At 45.1% G+C, this 17619-nt stretch overlaps 1 protein-coding gene across 1 annotated transcript in view; it reads right to left on the reverse strand.

The window, feature by feature from the left end:
- DOCK5 (dedicator of cytokinesis 5) overlaps positions 1–17619 on the reverse strand; it is a 1209967-nt gene that overhangs the window by 641400 nt on the left and 550948 nt on the right. The window contains exon 18 of the mRNA XM_069617597.1: positions 16925–17105. Coding sequence (XP_069473698.1) covers positions 16925–17105 — 181 coding nt within the window. The remainder of the gene's footprint in view (positions 1–16924; positions 17106–17619) is intronic.

Raw genomic sequence — 17619 nt, forward strand, 5'->3', positions numbered from 1 at the left:
CGATATCATCACAATTAGGATCCAAAAAGCCACACAGAATGTAGTCAGCGGTGTCCTACTACACTCTAGTTAAGTAGAACACCCAACACATATGCACACAGCACAGTGGGAAAACACGAAGGTAGTAAAACAGGGGAACACAATGTCAGACAGAGCCAGGAGGGCTACCACTGTTTAGGATATATTTTAGGTTTATACTACCAAGTCTAGAGAGGCATATTACACTCCAAGTAGGAAAACAAATAAGTAACACACAGTGATACAACTTATATCCGGAGGCAGAAGTGTAATGCATAGATTGAAACAGCCCTAATAAATCAATGGAAGTCACAAAATCCAGGGCTTGGAGGAGAACTCCAGTGATCATAGCAGGACACTAGAACAACGTCACAGTTCAGGTAAGTACTTCTTAGTGGTACTTGAAAGAGTTAGTCACATTGTCTCTTGTAGGAATTCTAGTTTTGCAAAAGTGCCACATAGAAACCAATGATACCAAGTCTGTAGGCTAATCTGGAGTTGTGATGAAAAAGCTATGCAAGTCACAGTTCTTCCCCCACAGGAGCAGAGATAGCAGCAACCACACCAGGGGACACCGGAAAATACACCAAGGAAGAGATCCAGACCAAGCAGGTCTGGTTCAAGTCTACTTGCAGGGATCTATGACCACAGACCACGAGTAGGAGTATCAGTAACAATCCACCAACTCAGGAAGGTGAGTACCTATGGTGTTGATTCCTGAAAACACTGTTCCAGGAAGCAATACCCACCCCCACCCTGATAAATAAATGTTTCATTTCGCAGGCTAAAACTAAAGATCCATTTACCCAGGGATTTGAACCCTGATCCAATAAAAACCCCAATGGCCTAAAAGAAGAACACTTGTCCTTTCGAGGAGGTGGACCCACCATCCACAATGCAATCAGCAATCAGATGGCTCCAGGACGACAGAGTTGCACACGGCAGACCCCAGTGGCTCAGCGGGCAAACAGGAGTGGCACAGCACCAAAAAATGCCCCATACAGCAGTAGAATAGAGCTTGTGTCCCGGGACAGCTGTGGGAAGTATATTTGGTGGGGTGTAGGGAGTCCAAAAACTTTCTAGGTGGCAGTAGGTTCCAACAGCAAGACCCTGGCAGTAAATGGTGGCAAACTGTTGCACACTTTGGTAAACTGTGGTAAACTGGCCTTGAAAACTGTCCCAGTATGGAAGCTCTGACCCAAACACATGAGTAGGACCATTAGCAGGAGACCCGTGACGTATGCCCAGCTCGGACAATGAAAACCAGACCAGAGACAAGAGACACCAGTATCACCAGGCTGGGTTTAACAGTTTCGCCAACTGTTTGACAGAAGAAGTGTCCTAAGGGTAAGCCAACCTGCTTGCCTTCCAAAAATCCAGCAGAATCGAGTGCAGGAACAGGCTTTCGCCTAAATATAATTTCACTCACAGGGGATGGCTTCTGCCAGCCCACCAATCCCATGATGGGACTTCGAACTAAGGTTTTGGCCTGCTCGGGGCCACAAGGTGGTCTAAACCAGTTCAAAACCACTGTAGAGGGGGTGCGATTACAGGCTCACAAAAAACCCACGTGATCACAATGGCCACTTAAGGGCTGCCACATGGGTTCCCTGAAAAGAGTGGACTCTAAAACAAAATGGAGTATAGGTCCCATTAAAATGAGACTTCATAATGCCCCAAAATCTATTTCTGCCCCACCTTAAGGCATCATGGGAGTCCTAGTCCAAAACAACTGGAGAGCCAAAGGTTGCAGGCCTCTGCAAGAGAGTCCTCTGAAAAGACATGTGAGGTTTGTCATAAGCCGCAGCTTGCACAATCAAGCTTGGGCAAGGTGTCCAGACCACAAGCATAGCAGAGTTGAAAGCCAGTCCACTCAGCTCCTTATCACGGTGATGGAATTCTTGATTGAAGTCCTCTGTTTCTCTTGCATCCAAATACTGTCAGATAGGGGGTTATAGATCTGACCCATTTTGCATATAATTTTCCTCTGGAAACTGGAGCGAAGGCCAGCGGGCCAGTAATAAAGTGAAGGCGGCTGTCGCCACGGTCTTCGCAGAGATGTCCATCATCTGCTGCCTGATTTCCTCACACTATTTCTGAGCAGAGAAACTGATGGGGAACTGTACCATAGATGGGGATTCCTGGCTCTTCAACATCACAGATTCAAGCTGAAAAACTAAACTACCGAACGTCTAACACGAAGAAAATGATGACAAATCTAGGACGACAGTGACAACACCTAGAACTGAATAAAGAAACTCTTACTACAACAAGAGAGACAACACTAAGTAAAATAGGACACAAGCGACACCCATAAAGACGGAATCAGCATCCCTAGCCAACTTCCAGCATACAACCACACCCGCTCCATAATCACTACTAGAGATCATAACTGTATAGAGGTGCATGAACGTCAGCACTTGCCACACTCAAACTAAGTTGTGGATATTGGCAGGGGGATTGACCTAAAATAGTTGCAAATGAACTGCCACATGCCACGCAAGCAACCAGTGCCAAACTTGGGCATAGTTACGAATGTGAGTGGATGGCATGTGGGAAAGGAAATGTGAGTGTTGGACAGCCCCAGATCTTGACGGAGACGCAGAGATGCTCACGCACCCCACCAACAGAGAGTATGGAAGTTTTAGCGCCTTGGTTCCAGGCTAATTAACCAACCCACTAACAATTTCACCCCTCTGCATACACCTCTCAAACTCTAACCACACACAACCACAAACCTACAACACAACAATCCGCACAAACTTCACTACACTGCAATAACAAACAAACCACACAGACATGAACAACAACAGATGACGGATACCAACCGTATAACACCCCAAACCCAGCCAACTGACTTCGAGGCCGAGGCCGCCAACAGCACATCACCACTCTCTTGCACTTTTCCAGCTTATTCCCACTAACTCCCACCCCACCCGTCCCTTTTCAGAGCCACCAGGGGACCACTCTGGTGGGGATAGTGCACAGTACAAATATCCTTTAACATTAACATTCCTCAGAAGTGGAGTCATTCCTGGAGCAGGAGCGACTGTCTCCCTTTTGGGAACGGGTGGAAGAAGAGTGCCTCTAGCAGGGAGCAGGACCTCTTGCTGTGCTTTTTCTTTTTATGTCCATCCAGCCCCCTCCCAAAATCGGGGAGTAGCCTCTTCAGTCTCATCAACTTGGGGCCTTTTTGAAGAATGTTCTAAAGCCTTGCGGAAAAAGGTGTAGAGTTTTGCAGCCCTCTCACAGAAGCTTAAGGATGCATAGTGTAAACTGTGGTCGTCCACATCATACCTTTCAGAGGCTGACCGGGACATTTACTACACACAACCTCTGAAGGGTTTGAAGCCTTGTGATTAGCATTATACAGTTGCAAAAAAAAACAATTACTGCCATTCCAAAGCATAGTACAGAGTGGGCTGGAGTTGTGCGTCACCACTGACTGTATATGGCAAGAATTACTTACTCAGTAGTTGTCTTTCTGTTGATTGCATCTGCTTAGAGCCGCATGCTTATCTTAGGCCACTGTCTAGTGGTTGGTTCAGAGTGTTACACTTTTATTTCACAATCTAAAAAGGATGACAACAGGGGTGTTTCCATCACACTATCCCTACTCTGTGTGTGCAGGTACCAATGACCCTCATTCCTCAACATCCTCAGATTTTTTTTTACATGATGTACGACGGTGCATGAGAGCACTGTATTTCAGCTTCCATACAACGAGGCTTGGTGGGTGCATGTGACTAAGCAGATCAAAGCCACAGAAAGACTATTACTGGTAAGTAATGCTTACCTTGTATGGCTTGTGAATCTACTCCGAATCGGATGCTTTGCATAGACTAGCTAGAAGTAACTGAGTTGAATGAACTGTTGAAAACAGATGTTTCAAGTATTGCTTGGCAAACCTGTGTGTCTGCCCTAGCTTGCTTATCTACACAATAGTGTTGCATGAATGCGTGAAATGAACTTAATGTTCCAGCTTTCCAGATAGCATCTAATGGCATGTTTGCATAAAATGGTAGCGCTGCTACAGTACTGTGTGGAATGATCCTTGGCGGGGGTCATTCCACATGACTTGTAGACATGAAGAGATTTGTAAACCAATGTGAAGCGAAGTTGTTTACAGCTAACAATCTACCTTGAGATGGTGGAGTCACAATCCCCCCATACCCTTTACCACAACTTCTGCCTGTGGCAATAGACACAAAGAAATGGCTCGTCTATGCTTTGTCATTAATATCCATACATCGAGTGTGCAGCGCTTTCTATCCCCTGCTCTGTGGATTCGGAAAGAAGAATATCAATTCAATAGGTTGTTTAACATACAATTGTGGATTTGTTCTAAAAACAATTGTCAGGTTCCATAGTAAATAGGTGGTAATTAAAGAATTATTATCCTTATGTTCTTTGTTTATTTCATTGTTAGGTTTAAAAACTAAATATAGTCCATTCACTGTTAAAATGGTTGGGCCTTAACTTCCATATTCAGAGTACTGCAGATACCCCAAGCCAAGATGGAGGGCACAGGCAGGAGTTCTGATTGGGTGGCAGGTTGACAATGGTGTGACTCCCAACATTCTAAACTGCCTTTCATTAGTTTAGTTTCCTGAGCTGGTCATGTTTCTGTTTATCTCCTATGTTTTGGGCCTTGGAAAACTCTTAAGAAAATATCTTCAACAATAAAAGAAAAAGAAACAACTCATTCAAGTTACATCTACTCTAAAGAAATTAATTTTCCCTGTGGAAGAAAATGCTGAGAGGTCTTCTAAAGCAAAAAATAAGCTAAGTACTTTTTATGTAATTAATCTAAATGAACTGCCAAAGTTAGCCTTATCTTCTGTTATTTTCTCCTCTGAAGTGCAAGGATTAAAAGACGTCGTGTTGTGAAGCCAGTGTTTTTACATGGCAAACTCATTCATCAGAGATTAAGTCATGAAAACATGATATTTAAAGGCTATTAAAGTTAATGACTGCACAGGCAACCTTGTTTTTTAAAAGCAGCACCAAGAAGGATATTTATTTGTGAGCCAAGGTATTTTTAACAAAGAGGAAAATATATAAGACTTGTTTACCATATTATATGAGGAATCTTCCAAATGCATCTCATTACATGCAAAGACGTTTTTGAGGAATAACTTTACTTTAAAACTGCACTCAACATTAAATGGTATTTCCTTTGGTTGTTGAACTATTTCCATAAAGAGAGGTAAATGAAATGGAATGAACTGATTAAGGAAATAGTATCATTTTAAGGAAAACAAAAGATTATTTCTGTGTTTTCAACTATTTTTTCAAGTGTGCTTCATTCAAAAGACTCATCTTCTTGAGACATTCTGGAGTTTGTGTTCACAGTTTTATTGACATTGTTTGGAAACACATTTTCTTTTCTTCAAGTTCATTTATTTCCACAAGGAACCTCCACCAGTTTAGTCACTTGTAATGACATTCAGTTCATTGGTTTTCAGCAGCACAGTTATGAAACATGACCACCAAAGTTTGCTTTTAGGGTAAAAGAGTTGGAGTTATTTCAAAACTAAAAAAAATATATAGAAATAATTATCATCCTCTGGGCTTTTTGCAGAGGGTATTCAGGTAGGATTGTTGATATTCATAAAATAATAGTTGTTTAGTTTTGTAATATTATTTAATGCTTAACAATTTTCATTCATGCAGAGACCGGATGAAGATAGAAGATCCAGTGTCTGATTTGTTATTTTATCCACTTTTCCCCCTTCCCCCCAGGGGTGTCTAGTACTCAGCTGTTCAGTTTAGTTGTGAGCTAGACATCTCAGTGGGATCGTGGGACTCAGCAGCTCCTGCGTTGGATGTGGATATTACCAGCCTGACAACAATATGTTGTGAATAGTGCAGAATAGTTAGTCCATTGAGAGAATGTAGCCTGCTTAGCTTCTTGATAGATGTTATGTCAACGAGAAAAACAAACTTGTATGTTAGCTACTTTAGAGAATATTTGTGTAATGGCTAAAAGTAGTCAGGGAGAGGGGGCACGATTGGTGGATCAATGCATTTTGCTCTTTCCATCAGCACCTTCCACCAAAATGCCTTTTGTTGCCAGGTGGTATTTGTAAATCAGGGAGGTACAGTACCTATAGGCAAGTCGTCGACAGATTGGATGCATTTCCATGTGTACCAAATGACAAACCATTTCCATTTATTGAAGCAGCATTGTCTTGTGTTTGGTTTTCTTGCCTCGCGTGGTCTTTGCATACATTGCTGGCAAGGTGTAAATGACCCAACTATGATCTCAGGAGGGGGCTGCCAAATGCATAGCTTGTGGATTTAGGTCCTTTATCTGCAGATGCTGTTGTGCCAGAAGGTTAGGAAGTAGTTGCAAATAAATTGGTGTGCAAACTGACATGCACAGGATGTGGGAATATCGTGCCTGCCTTGCCCATGTTGGGGTAATGAGAATCAGGGTTCAGCTCTCTTGAAGTAGTCTGAGAATTACTTAAAGAGGAGAAGTCAGGAGAAATGTGAAGGTTGTATGTTTTGAATTAGCTTATGTTGATATTACGTCTACTACTGGATGACCAAAAGGTGTAAATATCGAAGCATGTTTGTGTTTAGTTACTATTCCTGTTCTTGGACTAAGACTTCGGTCGCAGCCCATTGAATATTGTCACTCTCCAATATTCCCTAGCCTTACCCACTGTTCAGAACCATTTTGTGGAAAGTAAACGCGTATACTTCTGTAATAAAGGGGATAAAGTTTAAGCCAAATGTACCAGGACGAAGAAGAGTACACGAGACACGAAGGTCATGGACTATGCCAGTACTGGTATGAGGAGGCATGCAGACTAAGCTATCAAAAGAACAAAGGACTTTTACAATCCACCCGGGTGGGACTGGTAACGTCCTAAAAGTATGGACGACGGACTAACCAAGCTGTTAAGCCCCTCAGGAGAGGCAACAGGCATGGAAACCAGCAGGAGTTTCAAACGCTGTGGGCAGACCAGAGTCTGAGAAGAGCAGAGGGCACCGGTGAGGCAAGTAAGAGGTTCTCCATGGGTCCAGCCGAGGCGACACGAACGTGAAGCAAAATCGAAGAGCTGAGTAGCAGACCAAAGTACCGAACTGCCACGCTGCTGTGGAAAATGTAGAGGGAAGACCGGTGTGGCGAAGATAAGAACCCCAGCCCCAGAAGTCCCAATGGCGTGCCGAGATCCCTTAAAAGATAACCGGCGGTGCGAGAGATTCGGAGGGGACACTGGAGTGGAAGCTAGACAGGTCAGGGACCCTACCCACTGCCATACTATGCATCAGAGAACCTCCTCGTCACAGTGGCAACCATAAGCCCACTGACCACCAAAGAAGGGTTGGAGACCCTGGCCAAGATAAGCCAAGCATCTGAGGAGACCTTCCTCATCGCAGTGGTGACCATAAGCCCACTGACCACCCTGGGCGGGTCAGAGATGCCAACCAGTACAAGCCAAGCATCCGAGGAGAGCTTCCTCTTCGCTGTGGCAGTAATATGCCCACTTGCAATCAGAGAAGGGTCTGGGACCCCTACAAAAGGGAACTGAGCAAGCTAGCACAGCTTCTTCATCAATGTAGCGGCATTGAGCCCAGTGATCAGCAAAGAAAGATTAGGGACTTTGCTAACAACAAAACACAATGGCAAAGTGTGAATCAAGCAAAGGCTTGTAAGAATGAACTTTAGAGATACGAGGAGAAGGGAGTCATCCTGTTAGCAAATTGAGAGTTGTACAGATTCCAGGGGAAGAGATCGATTCCCCCTGCTTTATTCGGAAACTGTATCAATCTACATCAGGAGAAGGGAGCCAGTCTTCTAGATTTGGAAAGAATGTGTGAACCCCACAGGCCAGGGGAAAGGAGTCATTCTCCTAGAGAAGGAACGTTTTGTTTGATGATCCTTTAGTAATAGTGGGAAGTATATTTATTTATTTATTTACATTTATAAAGCGCTCACACAGCCCGCAGGCATCGAGGCGCTGTTACAGGAATTGTTTGTTTTTTCTTAGTTGCGTAATTGTGTTTTTTTTGTCTTAGTTACGTATTTATAACGCGCTTAAACACCCGGAGGTTTCTAAGCGCGGACCCGGGGATCGAACCTGTTGCTGCTTCGTGTCGTCTTGCTTCCAAGACGCGCACGCTGCCGCTGAGCTATCCTCCCGGGACTAGAAGTAGGTTATGACACAGGATGGTGGCATTTGATTTGACGGATAATCTGACTGACCCTTTAGTATTAGATTTGAGGCAGGTAAACCTCTCTTAGAAATAGGGATAGTGAGTGATTTTTCTTATACAAATAAAAGTCTGTAACCAAAAACCATGCCACCTTTGGGTCGGCTTCCTTCTTCGACACCCTTACATATGTTGTCAGGAATGGGATCTGACTCAATTGATATCAATTGGGGAACCACAAAAATACTCCAAATTGAGCAGTCGGGCCACTGGTCCCACTGTTGCTACTAGTGAATATATAGGTTATGAATTACACAGTAGTCAAGATATCTCTATGGAAGCAGGAGAACACTAGTTGATCGCCACAGGACACATTTTGTCACCCCCTAAGGGTAACTACATCCGCCTAGTATCCAAATCCGGTTTATCCTGGAAATATGGCTTGGACATAATGGCTGGAGTAATAGACCCAGACAACAGGGGTGACAAAGATATTAATGCAGAATAATGGAAGCACACTTACCATGTGAAAACTGGAGAGCAAATCGCCCTGGGAATCTAAGAAGCAGCCCTCTTTCCTAAACCCGTAGAGGTTCAGGAACAAGAACTCATAGAAAGAGGCATGAAGGGTTTTGGAGAGGCTGATGCAGAACCCCATACTATTGTAACCCCAACAACCCCGATAACCACAGGGGAGGACACAGAAATAATTCCCGACCTAGCTTTCACACAGCAAAATGATCCTTTCTTCAGAAGCCTTCTTAAAAGTAGTGCCGGAAGAGGAAGGAAGGTCTGAGGACAGGCCATTGTTTTCCTAAAACAAGGTCTTCTTTATAGGGGAGACCTAACCACAGAAGAAGTGACCAGGAACCAGATTGTTGTCCCTAGAGGTCATAGAAGGATTGTCCTGGAAATGGCTCATGTATATTTGACTTCATGATACTTCGGAATGGCAAAAACACCAGGGCAGTTTATCAACAGGCTTTGTTTCCAGGGGTTTACACTGATTTTAAGAACTTCATAGCCATGTGTCCCCTATGCCAGAAAACAGCTCCACACTCCCCATCACCAGCACCGCTACAACCCCTCCCTATGATACAAGTACCGTTCTCTAGAACAGGTATGGATATAGTGGGACCATTAGACCCATCCAAACTAGGAAATAAGTATATTCTAGTAATTCTAGATTATGCAACCCAGTATCTGGAGGCCTTCCCATTGATAAATAATACCCCACAACAGATTCTTAAACACCTAATGCCTTTTCTGTCACGGATAGGCTTTCAAAGGAAAATTTTGACTGAAAAAGGAAGTATCTTTGTGTCAAAGTTGATGGCGGAAATGAAGGAGAGCTTACAGATCAGGAGAAGTGGGACATTCTCCCTTTTTACCAGTTTTCACATGGTAAGTATGCTCTTAGTAGAGTGCTTTAATAAAACCTTAAAAAACATCTTAAGAAAGATGGTGCAAGCAGATGGATGCAACTGGGACACAATGGTCCCTTGGGCCCTTCTTACCATCAGAAGAACACCCCAAGCCTCCTTAGGGTTGTCTAAATGCCAACAAGACTGAGATCCTCCTCATTGGTACACCTTCACCATCCTTTCCCCTCACTCTCTGGTCGGCCTCCCTTGGCCACCCTCCTAGCCCCTACCTGCAAGGCTAAGAATCTTGGGGTCATCTTTGATTCCACACTTTCCTTCTCCGCACACATCTCCAACGTCTCTAAAAAGTCAAACTTTTTACTTCACCTCCTTAGAGGGACTCTGCATTTCCTCTCCTTCCCTCAGAAGCTCACCGTCTCCAAATCTCTGGTTCTCTCTAGGTTGGATTACTGCAACAGCCTCTTTCTAAATCTACCTACCTCCACTCCCCGTCCTTTGCAACTAATCCAGAACAGGACTGTGATACTTGTCCTTGGCCTCAAGCCCTGGGATCGTATCGCTCCAGCTCTAAAATCCCTTCAATGGCTCCCAGAGGATGCAAGGATTAAATTCAAAACCCGCTGCATCGTCCACAAGGCTTTGTGTGTCCTGGGTCCAAAATACCTTCAACTATCCATCCGTAAATACCTCTCCTCTCGAGCCCTTATCTCCTCTACTTCCAACTCCCTCAGGGTCAGAAACAAGCTGGGGGAGATCTGCGTCTTCGTCTGGGGCCTCCCTTTGGAACAGCCTCCCGGCCACCTTGAAACTTGAGGAGAACCATCCCTGGTTCCGGAAGCACCTTAAGACCTTCCTCTTCGCTTCTGCCTTTGCCCCTCTTCTCCCCTGCTGATCTGTTTTTCTCTTTCGGCACCCTGCACCTGGCCTCCCTCTGTCCTTCAGGCCCAGGTACCTGCTCACCCTGCCTCCCTCCCGCTCTGCCTCCGGGCCACCCCTTGCACCGGGATCTGTATCTGTACCCATACAGTCCCCCATCCTTCTTCTGCACTTATCAGATATACCCTATCTGACTAATCTTGCAATTGCCACTTGCTGGCTGCACTACCACTTTTCACTGCCTTAATTTATGGCACTTATTATTTATTCTGTTCCGCAAGTTCTCTCCCATCCACGCACTTTCCCCCTTTTCTCCCCTTTCCATGCACTTGCGCATTCTAAATGTCACTGGGCATAGTAAGATCGTTTTTGTTCTTCCTTGTTCCCCTCCCTTTGCTTGGTCACGCTCTGAAGCACGTGTATGAGCGCGATATAAATAAAATATCATATCATATATATTATATCCTTAGGAAGATTTATTGGACATGGCCCGGGAGACCTGGGAAGAAAGGGAAGAGGCAGTATTATCCATAGTATTAGACAGCCCAAAGACTTAAGGAGTACATGACATGACTCACACGGTATCTAGTCCAAAAATATCTAGTGCAGGCTGAGGAAAGCCAAAAAGCCGATTACGATACGAAAGCAATACCCCGGTCCTTTTCCATTCGACAAATAGCGCTAGTCCTCTTACCCACCTCGGAGCACAAACTACTTTTGCGATGGTATAGACCTTACGAAGTATTAGAGGGGACAGGTCACTATTACTATAAAGTAGCTTAACCCGAACAAAAGCCTTAAAAAACACAGATCTAGCACGTCAACCTCCTGAAGGAGCGGAGGGCTCAGTAGAGTTGTCTTCTGTCCGAATGGCTACTTTGTTATCCAAAGAAATATGGAGTGTAGCATGGTCCACTCCCATCTAACCCAATGGCAACAGGACAACCCAGACTTGTTGGATCAATACCTGGAAGTCTTCAATAGCGAACCTCAGACTGATGGCCTCATCGACAGACTGGGAGCAGCTGCCTATATCTCCATGATTGATCTAACCAAGGGCTATTGGCAGGTGCCACTGAACCCTTCTGATAAAGAAAAAACAGCTTTCTCCACCCCCAGAGGACTGTTTCACTACAAAGTCTTTCCATTCGGACTTCATGGGACCCCAGCAACCTTTCAGCGGCTGATGGACCAGACACTGCAACCCTTTTCCCATTTCTGGAGTGCGTATAGGGATGATAGCGTGATCCACAGCAAAACTCGGGAGGAACACCTGTTTCACTTGTTTGAAATTACCCACGCTTTAAGGCAAGCCGGTCTAACCGCTAATCCTAAAAAGTGTTATCTAGCACAGTTGTCAGTATAATATCTAGACTTTTTCGTGGGAAATTGACTAATCCAACCCAAACTAGACAAAGTCTGGGCAGGGCAGGAAACCCCTCCCCAAAGACAAAAAGAGACCCAAGGGCCTTTTTGAGGCTTACCGGAGGTTCATCCCCAACCTTTCGGCCATAACATCTTGCCTCACTGACAAATTGAAGAATGCAGAGCCACATAAACTTTAATGGCAAAAGGAAGATCAGGCTACCTTTAAAACACTAAAATAGATCCTATACAATGAGCATGTTGTGATGAATCTGATGAGGTTATCACTCCTTTCCCTGAGGTAGCCTCTCCCTATGTGTCCAGGGGACAGCAGCCGCTACCTTATCCTGACCCGGGGGGCAGAGGACCACCTGGGGGAGGCGACCCTTAGGGTGATGACACGACATCATTGGAGGACGTCACATACACCCAATTCCCTTTTAGGGATATTTCCTCCATTCCTCATGTCTTGATAGCATATTTTAACATTCTCCCTCAACCTCTTACTAGATCTACTTTAAGTATTCCCCAACACCCCACAAAGAACAGTATATTAACAACTGGGATGAGGGAGAGGCAGGGCGCATTAATGATCACTCCCAATAAGGTCCAATGTCACCTTCCTCAATGTCATACCCGGAACAGCCTAGTAACGACAGACGAGAAAGAGCAACAGAGCAGTGAAGATGACTAAGACCGGTAAACCAATTCAAGGGTCTTGTCTTTGGAAACTATGTAATCTTGCCAGAAAGTTTAAATCCGCTACAGCCGACAGGCAGAGGAGAGATCTGCAGACACTGGGCTACACCGGGATCTGTGCCGATGCTTGCACCACACTGAGGGAAAGCATGCTGTGGGCAGCGGTACGACAGCGAATCTGAAGAACTGAAAGAGAAAGCAGAGTGCCGATGGTTCGCCACCTGAGAACACAAGGCAACAGGAACTGCACACTGTCGAAAAGGACACAGCGAAGGCGCAGCGGCTTACAGGACGCACGCCAAGCCAGCAAGTTGAAGGGAACTGGACCGAAGGAACGCAAGAAGCAACCAGTAAACCCAGGGGAGACAGACAGATGGGTTACCAGTTTGCCTGAAAGCATATGCTGCTCCCTAAGAATAAACACACACTCCTCCCCCACACACACTCTTCCCACACGCACACACAAATACTCCCCCCCTCCACACATGCACAAGCCACTACTCTCCTCCACTCTCATCCCACTACGCTCCCCCTACCCGTTTTACCACTGTACCCCAATACATACTCCTCCCACTCCATGCACACCTCCTCCCAGTCACCCTCCTTTCACACTCCCATTCACCTATCCCAATCCATATGACACACCCCAAGTCTCCCTCACTCATCTTGCACACCTTCTCACACCCGAGTACCACTTTTTCTCACCAACCAATGCCTCATCCTGCACACGCTCTCTGTAATAATCCTCCACACTTCACTGTACCGTCCTTCGCATGCCTGGTCTCCTGGTCTATCTCCTTCCCCCTTGACCTCACCAGACGCTGCTTTGATATTTCTCACCCTTACTGTCCTCCCTCTTTCGTTTCCCCTTCCATTGGTCACCCCCTCAGCTGGTTCTTGGCCCAACCCCTGATATCCTTTTCTCCAGGGGCTGGGTTACAGACATCAAAGAACATAACAGGCTTTAAGCACTGCCCCCTTTTTTGTATGCAGGTCTGTCAGCATTTTGTAATGGCGCTGCGCTAAAGGAATAGTGAATTTCACAGTTCATATCCGTATTAAGAAGAATGTCTGGATAGCTGGTTTGATGTGTGCGATATTCCTCCTCTGTTCTGCTTGTTGCCACTTCGCTCTCTGGTGAGCTACAGGCTCAGCTCTAGTCTTTAAACGCTAGGAACCCTGGTCCTAGGGAGAACGAGAACAAACACCTGTATGTGTGTTGCAAATCGGGTATCGGCCAAGTAAAAGTGATACTTTGATCATCTAGCCACACACAGATAGAACAGACAGTCTGGGGCCTTCCCAACTCCCACACCACAGCTCTGAGGCAGGACTGGCTCTGGCACGTAGCCTCATAGACCTTCTGCCCCAGGTTCAGAGGGGTTCACATCCCCTCTTTATAGGGCCATGTCCCTGCCCCTTTCAAAGAAGTTCAAAAATAACACATATATATATATATGACTCAACGGGAACATATACGGGTTGCTCACCACTTCAGATATGCACACAGATGATAAACATTTACGGTAATTACTAAAATAGGAGAGAATGATGTTAGCACATTAAAATAAAAAGGGCTTACACATCTAAGGCAGCTCAGAATACCATTAAGCTAGTCTCCCGAAGTCCAATTTAGTGAGATTCACAGAGTACTTCAGAATTAAAGAAGGTTCTGATAGAGTCAGTGGTGAGAGGCCACTCGGATAGGGAGTTCAGGGCAAAGAAGCAGCAGGTTCAGAGCCAAACGTAGTAGGTAGAAAGTGTTGTATATACATACATCATATTGTAGATATTTGGGAGAGCGGTTACCAATCCCAGAGTCCAAGAGGACGTCACTTAGAAGTACAGACTCACCCACCACTGACCGAGGCCAGTCCTGGATCGTGCCAAGGTAAGCAGGACTTTGTGACCAATGCAAACCCAATAAGAGAAGAGGCAGTTCAAGTCATATAATCTCTCTCTGCCCCCAGAGATCCCACTAAGGTAGGCACACTGCAGTCAATCAAGAATCACTGGGGAAGACTTGCTTCAAAGTCGTGGTAGTTCTGCAGGGTCATAGAGTTGTGATGTCAAGGGCGTTCACCAGCAGCTGTCTTCAGGCTTCTCTGGATATCTTGGACAGTGATGAAAGCACAATGGATCTATCCTGTGACATAGCAGAGATGCTCAATGATGACTGTGGCAATGCAAACTTTGCACTGACCCCGGAAAGAGAGCAGATAAAGCTGTTACACGTGCGGCCCAGGCAGGCACCTATTCAGGTGAAGGTTGGCACAGGGTTTCAGTAGAGCACTGAGGATGCTTACAAAGTTCCCAACGTCAAGGCTATGTTGATGTCCTTGCAACGAAGCAAAGCTGGTACCAAATGTTGCAGGTGAATTCCAGAGATGCAAGGTCCCTTGGCCCAGACATGGTGATGAAGGCTGAGTAGGAAAGCTGACTGTTTGGTTCCAGCAGTCAAGGGGAGCGAGGGAGGCATCTTGCAAATATCTCCCCTGTCAAGCAGAAGGTCAAGGTCCGAAACGTGGTGGGTTTGGCAGAGCCCATGCTGGTTCCTGTAGCAGTCCTCCAGCACCCCTTAGTCATGGTCTTCTTTGGAATCGCTTCGGATTCCAATGGACAACTCTGTTCCTGGGTCCAGCTCCCCCAAAATTGGGATAGGGCTTACCCAGCCCTCCAATAAGGGACTTTGCAACATTCAAACTTGATGATGGCTGACCAATTGGGTAGCCCTAGCAACATAAGGTGAAGGTTGCTGCCACAAGACAAACGGATGCCAATGTGCTGACAGAGGTCTCCTTGTACTAGTAACCCAAAAAGAAGGTGACCCCAATATCCCAGAACAAAAAGGAATGGAGCATATGAGTGAAGCTGAGAACCTTCACTCACCTTCAAAGTGAATGAAAAATCCAAAAGGTCCAGCAGTTGTGCTGTGTGGCTTCAAGGAGCAAAAGATTTGCAAAAAGACAACATCATTCTAACACCAATGTGAAGGTGCAAACAATCAGTGCAAATTAAGTATTTCTCTTAAACAAACCAAAGTCCAACACACTGCAAGTTAAATCTTCACACACAACTACTTCGCATACATCTTCTTTCCAGGAATGTAATGTTCATCCATCGTTCGGTTACCCAGAATTTCATCAGTGATATCCCTGCTCAGTCCTCAGAAAGTCTGTCAAGGCTTAAACAGAGTATTACATGGCATGCTAGTGACACATACTGAGAAAAGCTATCATGTAATGTTGCTCCTGCCTGAAGCCGGCTCGAATTCCCACCAAACAGTCAGGTATCATGGCTGAAAGTACAAGAAGTGCTCTTTCTCAATCTTTCTGTACAGAAAGCGCAAGAATTGGATGTGCTAGATGAGGAATTACCAGTGATGTGCCATGTGGTAATCCACATCCTTTTTTCTATTTTGTTACATGCCACTTTATACTCAAAACATTCCTCTTGTTCTCCCAACAGCCATGTCAGATTACCTTTGTGTAGTATTGCTTAACATTAAATCCCAGGCCTTAATTTACAGCCCTTACCAATCCATCCTCTATAACATGCTCTGACTGCCAAGAGCAGCAGCACTTTGCAACTATGCTGAATATACATTTCTGCGCTTCAGACTCAAGACAGAAAAGGGCAGGGATTTCCAGGACTGTTTGACCATAGCAGAGAATGCCAATAGCTCCGTGTCCTGAACAGGTCGGGGCCCACTAGTAGACAACACAAAAGAAGCATAGGCTCATGTCCACACTTGATATTGATATTTTATTTCTATCGCGCTTGTACACAAGTGTTTCAGAGCGCAAAACTTGTAAACTTGAACCTGTAAAGTAGGCATTGACGAGACACCTGCCACAAATGTATGTGCAATGGATGCAGCTTTATCCTGCACTCTCTTCTCTCTACGCCCGTGGACAGCTCTTCACTCGGGCACGCTTTTCCTTGGGATTTCTGTGCACCAACTGCATTTTCAGCCACTTTGCTTCATATTTATTTTTACTGAACAAAATCTTCTCTAAAACAATAAAATTAATTCCCCAAAAAAGTAATCAGGAACGGTGCATTGGTGGGCTAATCAAACTGTGTTTACTGTCCATGGATTAGCGTTGCCCGCTTTCTTTATTCCTTCATCTTATTGATGTTAATGTATGCTTACGTCCTGAATACACTTTTACATTACAAAAAAAGAAAAGTTTTGTAAGGGCATATGCTCAGTTCCCTGCGATCATTGTTTTAAGTTATGGTCAAAACATCCATGGCATAATGTTCTCTGCTGCTGACACTACCAACTCAGAGAAAAAAGCTACTCTACCCACTTTGAACAGGTTACCAGCAAAGTCTAACATGAACGTAGCTGTGAGGTCAACACGCATGGACCATCCTGATGTTTGGAAGCAGATAGGTGAACTCACCATTCTGGGTCAGCTTCGTAGAACAGGTGAGGGTGTGAATCTGAAAGCTGTCCTTGGTAGGGAGGATGCTGGCCGAGTGATGCTGGCCTCTTGGGGAATGGGGTTCCTTCTCCTCTGCTTCTTCTTTCGTGCCAGGGAAGGCCAGGTAATACTTCACATCATCCACTTTCTTGCTGTCACCCTGTTGAAATAAACATACAATCACTTCAGCCAGAAGTTACATGTACCGAAGCACGTTAAGGAAAGAGGGAGCCATCAAGATCAGTCATTGTAAATCGCAAGCAAACCACCAACATTTTGTAAGCACTAAAGAGGAGATCCAACTTTCTGACAAGTTCTGTAAAATGTCAGCCATCTTAATTTGTTATGGAAGGATGGGGAATTTAGAAAGATAGACAAGGGATGGCCGTTTAGAGAGTGTGTGTGGAAAATAAGACCATGCACAAGATTAGCAATGAATCCCCATACCGTCAATAAATGCTATAAGAAACTAGTTGCAAAGACCTATAGGAACAAGTGGTGAGAATTGTAACCGGGCCAAGAATTGTATCGCCCCTCAGAACGTTATCGGCACCTCAGAATCCTATAAAAGGTGTGTGCCCGTGTATACACGATGATGGTATTGCATACTGGGTGTGTGTGGCTTAGCACTGGGGTGAACTAAAGAAGGGTTGACTCAGGATTTAGCATTGCAT

The sequence above is a fragment of the Ambystoma mexicanum genome, chromosome 10 (genome assembly GCF_040938575.1).
Source record: "Ambystoma mexicanum isolate Mex_15411 chromosome 10, UKY_AmexF1_1, whole genome shotgun sequence".
NCBI classification, from domain to species: Eukaryota; Metazoa; Chordata; class Amphibia; order Caudata; family Ambystomatidae; genus Ambystoma; species Ambystoma mexicanum.